The sequence below is a fragment of the Protomyctophum bolini genome (assembly GCF_963924005.1).
Source record: "Protomyctophum bolini genome assembly, chromosome: 6".
Classification (NCBI taxonomy): Eukaryota; Metazoa; Chordata; class Actinopteri; order Myctophiformes; family Myctophidae; genus Protomyctophum; species Protomyctophum bolini.
In genome coordinates this window covers 46,022,867-46,029,423 of record NC_137867.1, presented here as the reverse complement: position 1 = coordinate 46,029,423, position 6,557 = coordinate 46,022,867, and the positions used below count along the sequence as shown (strand labels likewise).

The following is a 6,557-nucleotide window of genomic DNA, read 5'->3' as shown; positions in this document are numbered from 1 at the left end:
ACACATTTTATTATGACATTTAATAGACTGACTGACTCCCCGGAATATATAGGCCTGTATATAGCAGATATACAAGCTCTCATCACGGTGCAATGTGCATCATACATGCCCTGCAAAGCTTTACACATCATGATGCACTAAATCCAAGCGTTTAGATTCTTATACACTTATTTAACCGTTTTAGTTTTTTGTATTTATAATATAAACAGAAGAACATGTTTAATAATCGCCGGTATAAACACCTTTTAAACACATGTATGTGTTTAGGCTGCCTATAGCCTACAATCAAAAGTCAGTCATATTATGTGCGTGTTTAGAAGAGGTGTGTTCTCGTGAGGTGTTTGAGGACTTGTGTTCTAAAATAATCATTTAGCATTTAATTATTAGGCCTATTATACACACTGGTGCAGGTTTTAAACGCGTCGCATCATATGTTCCAGGCATTTAGGTATAGATTCGGTTATTTTCGGCGTGACATTGACACCTTTACAGGCTCTCTCTCTCTCTCTCTCTCTCTCTCTCTCTCTCTCTCTCTATTCAATTTCAATTCAAATGGGTTTAATTGGTGTGAGAAACGTTTACGTTTGACAGCCCACATGCAAGCAAACAAAAGTGGAACAAAACAGTCTCTATCCGACTGTCTCTCTCTCTCTCTCCGTATCCTCCTATAATTATCTGTGTGTCTCTCTCTCTCTCGTCTCTCCTGTCCACACACACAGTGTTTCTCGCGGTGAGTCAGACATGGAGGAGTCCAGTTCGCAGCAGAACAAGCTGGTGTGGGATGGCGACGCCAAGGCGGTGCAGCAGTGTCTCACGGACATCTTCACCAGCGTCTACACGACGTGCGACATCCCGGAGAGCGCGATCTTCGGCCCGTGCGTGCTCAGCCACACGTCGCTGTACGACAGCATCGCCTTCATCGCCCTGAAAGCCACCGACAAGCGGACGGCGCCGTACATATTCAGGGTAAGAGACCCCCCCGGTCCGCGCAACATAATATGGTCCATTCTATTTCTTCTTTATTATTATTAGGCCTTTATAAATAAATACATAGCGAATAGCGATTATTATCATTAGCATCCATTTCTTTCTTTCTTTCTTTCCGCATCTAAACATGTAGGCCTATCTAGGCATATCAAAAGCGAATTAATACCAACAAGGTGCACTGCAATTAATGCGACACCGCAAATTCATGACCCTGTCTGTGTGTGTGTGTGTGTGTGTGTGTGTGTGTGTGTGTGTGTGTGTGTTGTGGTAGGCCTATATTGTAACATCTAAGAAATAGACACGTTTCCAGCAATAGAGAATTGTGTTTGTTTTTGAGGGGCCCCTGCTATATGTCCTGCTTTTAGTGTGTTTTTTGAGGGGCCCCTGCTATATTATGGCCTGTTTTTAATTAATGTGTGTGTAAACACAAAAGTTGCCACCAACACAAACATTAAAATGCCATTGATAATGAATGGCCAGTTTTGAGTGTTACTGCATAAACACAAACATTGTGTAAACACAAACATTGACGACGAAGGTGAGGACGTAAATTCTGATTGGCCGGAATGAGATGATGTATAAACGATGATGTAGTAGTGTGATGATAAGAGGAGCGCCCCTCATTTCACACGGGTGTGATTTTTTGGTAAACGATTTAAAGATTGAGGAAGGGGTCAAGAGGTCAGGAGACGTGCAGAGAGCGTTAGAGAGGGCATAGTGGCTGAAATCCGTAAGAGGGCACTTTTGGACAAAAATAGCAGATCTACAAGCTCTCAACGCATCACGCTGCGACACGTTGAGAGCTTGTAGATCAGCTATTTTCGGGGCACAAGCCAGCACTCTTTAGCTAGTGGAGATGCGTTGTAGGCTATGGATTTCTAAACAAATTTGTTCAACGCAAAATGCTGTGTTCAAGTTCAGGAGACTTTGGGAAAAAAGCAATTATCCTGAATGCAGACTTTGGGTATGGCATGGAATGGAAAGGAAAGTTGGGGCATTTGCATTTATTTCACCATGTACTGTAGTAAAATGCTGCATTCATTCATGGTCTGCTTAAGGGCAATTGTTTTACAGACAGGTAAAAGGGCAGGGGTGTATCAGTGTTGTTTTTGGCATAGCAAAGTTAGATTTTAGATTTAGTCATATAGTCTTTTCAATATAGTTTTCATTTAGTTTTAGTCACATTTTAGTCACCTGGAATGTTTTAGTGTTCATAGGATTTTAGTCGACTATAAATCTACAGTTGATTTAGTCGAGTAAAATGTATTTTGTTGGGCCTTGATGCCGTCGTATAATGACTGTTTTTACACACGATCTATACAAGCTCAATTAGACACCATTTGCTCAGTATGACGTAAAATTGTTCATTCATTGTCAATGGGAATTTAATGTTTGTGTATGTGAACAGGCAAAAGCTGGATATATGAAAAGCAAAAAATAAAATATGGAGATTTCTGCCCGGCAGCAATGATAATTAAATCACAAGTTACATGACACTACAAACGTACGTGTACGTCATGTGTGTGTGTGTGTGTGTGTGTATTTTTGTCTATTCTTATACAGCTTTTGTCTCAATATTTGCCATTGACAATGAAAGGAGAAATTAGGTCAAATGTCCGCCAAATATGATGTAAATTTGTACGATGTCTTCACACGGGTGTGATTTTATATGTATTTGTAACTATCTTTTATGAATGTTTGACAATATTGTTTAATGTATTTTATGTAATACCGCATGTGTATAAGTCTGTATACTGTAAGTCGCTGCTGGGGCAGCGGTGGCCGAACGGTTTTGCGGAGCGGTCTTGATATCGAAACGTCGCTATAGTTCGTATCCCCGGACCGGCACGTTAAAATAACCACCGCTGAAGTGCCCTTGAGCAAGGCATTGAACCCCTATACCATGAAATGTTCTATATGAGCAGGGCCTGGCTGTAAACAAGTTCTTGAGCTTAGTCCAGTTACCCTGGGTAAACGGTAACATGCCATTGGTCCGACCTCCCGTTTGTCCGACCTCCCATTGGTCATTACTATCCCTATCTCTAACCCTAACCTAAACCTAACCGCAAGCACGGGAGCAGTGCATGTTCGGACTAACGGGACTTCGGATCTATGGGCAGTTCCCGGGTAAACATAGTATACCTTTGCTTTGCTTTCGCTCTGGATAAAAGAGCGTCTGCTAAATGCCTATAAACTGTGCGTGCTAGGTGGACACCTCTGTAACTATTCTCTATGTGTGTGTGTGTGTGTGTGTGTGTGCAGGTGGACACCTCGGCCACCAACAGCACCTCGGAGGGCCTGATGTGGCTGCGGCTGGTCCAGTCGTCGCGGGACCGCCAGGAGCAGAACCTGGAGGCCTACGTGAAGAGCGGCCAGCTGTTCTACCGCTCGCTGCGCCGGATCCAGAAGGACGAGGAGCTGCTGGTGTGGTACGGCAAGGAGCTGGTGGAGCTGCTGCTGCTCACCTCCTCCGGGGGGCCCCGGGCGGCCGTCACGGGCACGGGGCCCTCGGGGGCCCCCCGGCCGGCCGTCACGGGGCCCCCAGGGGCCCGGCCAGCAGTCACGACCGCGGCGGCTGCAGCGGTGGCAGGAAAAACTAAGGGTGAGTAGAGTATAGCAGACTTTATGACTCATGACTTATTATGACTCCTTTATATTATAACACCGTCCTCCTCAGTTCTGGGACTTTCCCCAGTATTTGGAAATCAAGGACTGTTGAATGAATGCTGCTTTCGGTGTATGGCTGCATGGAAAGGGGGGAGGTGGTGGGGGGGGGGGGGGGGTAATCTCCATTTCTTAAATGCTGCATTCATGGTCTGGAGAATGGTTACACAGCATTCATTGCCTTCTTTTCAAAAACTCTCCTGAACATGAACGCAGCATTTTACGGTGAAACAATTTGTCCTCTGTACAGAAATACATGTCGTATACGCCGCGTCTCCAGTATAGCTAAAGAGGGGCGGGGTCGCGCCCTGAGAATAGCTGATCTAAAAGCTCTCAACGCGTCGCAGTGCTATTTTCGCAATGTTTTGTCAAAAGTTCCCTTTTTTTTAGGACATTTCGGCCCCTGCCTCGCTAACATTGTTGCATGGATCCCTGGTTTCATAGCCTAGTCTCAAGCCTTTTCGTGCCAAGGCCAGGGTCCAAATCAATGGTATCCTGAGAACTCGCCAGTTAACCAACTCGCCGCGATTTAGTGCATGTTAGTTTTATTTCACCTTCATTTAAATTGCATTGAATTGAGAGAGAGAGAGAGAGAGAGGACAGTTGTTTAGAGTTAACACTAGAGAAAGTAGGAATGCTATAAAAGTGAAAACACCAAAGTACCGAAACAATGTAATTCATAAGTAAACAATATCCTGAAATGGTTTGCCTATACTTATCATTAGTATTCACATACTCACCTTTTTTATCATCATCTAGCTGACCATTTAATTGCACAAGATAATTTGATCACTGAACTATAACATCTGTGAGTTTGACATACTACACTGATGAAGACATTGATGAAGAAGTTTATCCACTGCGGTAAACCGGCGAGTTCTCCGGTATCCAAATCAATATGTATCTTCTGGCCACTTTTAGATCCAAATGGCATATACAGTCAAAGACAAAGAGCAAAGAACATCCTCTGTCTTCTGTGCTGACTACAGCACTACAGAGCAGAAGATTCATCAAGCAAAACAAGAGGGCTTTCAACCCACTGCTGTGAATAAGATCCTTCATTTGCTTGAGTTTAGCCAATGATGCAAGGATTGTCAACCTTTTACATTTATTTTAAGGATCACCAAGTTTAATATCCATTATAGTCCTTGGACCCCCCGTTTGATGTGATTTATTCTTTTAGTTTATTTATTAATTAATTATCTCTGGGACATGTATGTAGGGGATGAATTGATTGGGATGAATTGATTGGGATGAATTGATTGGGATGAATTGATTGGGATGAATTGATTGGGATAAATTGATTGAACTCAGATTCAACGTTCTTCATGACTATAGGCTCATACATACATATATATGCCTCCATCTCCAGGTCCTCCATCTCCTCACTCATGCCCCGACTGCAGCCAGCGCTTCCAGTTCGAGTTCCCCTTCCTGGCCCACCTGAGGTTCCGCTGCACCAAGAGGCTCCAGCAGAGCCTGGCGGGGGCCGAGGAGGAACCCGCCGGCAAGGAGGAGCGCTCCTCCGGCGGCACGCCGACCAGGAGCAGCCCCAAGCTGGGCCGCTCCGAGGGCTTCCCGCCGGGCGGCCAGGACACCAACAAGCCTTCCATGGACTTCCACAACCTGGCCCGCGACCTGGAGAACAACAGCAGCAGCTCGCCGAGCGACAAGGAGGCCGAGATCCGGAGCGAGAGCCTGGGGAAGAGGAAGTTCTCCGAGGCGGAGGAGCCCCGGGAGCCCCGGGAGCCCCGGGTCCCCGGCCTCCCCGCCGCTGCCACCAAGTCCAAGGACGAGCTGGCCAGCTCGGCGCAGAACTACCGGGGCGCGTACGGCCTGGAGGAGAAGCGGCGAGCCTTCTCCCCGCCGCGGCCCCCCAGCGAGCCGGGCGAGGCCAAGCGCAGCGCCTTCACGGAGGTCAAGAAGTCCGGCCAGAGCGGCAGCAACAAGCAGCACGGCACCGGCAAAACCCTCCAGAGCGCCAACTCGGAGAACAAGGAGGCGGGCCGACCCGGCGGCCCCGGCCCCTCCTCCTCCGAGAAGCACCTGAACATCCGCCAGGTGCTGTCGGAGACGCAGCCGCTGGGCAGCGCCTTCACCTCGGTGGGCCAGGGCAAGAGCGCCTTCAGCCAGCCGTCGCGCCTCTCCTTCTCGCAGATGGCGGGTCCCCTGGTGATGCCCGCCAAGCTGCTGGACTGCCACCCGTCCGTGGGCGACGCCCTGTCCTCCAGCCGCCTCTACCAGGCCGACCACCTGGCGGCCAAGCTGCACGCGGCCGAGCTGGGAGCCGTGCCGGGCGTGGGCGGCATGGGCGCCAAGCAGAGCCCGTTCGTCTACGCGGCCGCCACGGGCTTCTGGCCCAACAAGGGCCACGGCGTGCAGGCCAGCGTCCCCGCCATCCAGCTGCAGGTGCCGTCGGCGCTCACGCTGCTGCCGCCGTCCTTCACGTCGCTCTGCCTGCCGGCGCAGAACTGGTGCGCCAAGTGCAACGCGTCCTTCCGCATGACCTCCGACCTGGTCTACCACATGCGCTCGCACCACAAGAAGGAGTTCAACGCCATGGAGCCGCTGGTGAAGCGGCGGCGCGAGGAGAAGCTCAAGTGTCCCATCTGCAACGAGTCCTTCCGCGAGCGCCACCACCTCTCGCGTCACATGACCTCCCATAACTGACTCTGGTTATAGCGACGGGCGGACACGGGGGAGAGGAGGGGTGGGGATAGGGGGGGTTTTAGGGGGACGGGGACGGGACATTGATGCTGCCTATATAGCTCATGCCAGAGGTGGATTTTTAAGCTCCGATTTAAGATTTCGTCCTATATATATATATATATATATCGGACGTGCAGGCGACGTGTGCCGAAAATAGCCCCCGATCTACAAGCTCGCGATTATGTGCCCCGCTGTGA

General features: G+C 49.0%; 1 protein-coding gene across 1 annotated transcript; it reads left to right on the top strand.

Annotated features, from left to right (window-relative positions):
• Positions 1-741: 741 nt before the first annotated feature.
• Positions 742-6,321, top strand: prdm8b (PR domain containing 8b; the record flags this gene model as incomplete). Its single annotated transcript, XM_080765267.1, has 3 exons — positions 742-966; positions 3,250-3,589; positions 5,024-6,321. The coding sequence occupies 3 exons, from the start codon at positions 742-744 to the stop codon at positions 6,319-6,321; spliced, it is 1,863 nt and encodes a 620-aa protein (XP_080621393.1).
• Positions 6,322-6,557: the final 236 nt, after the last annotated feature.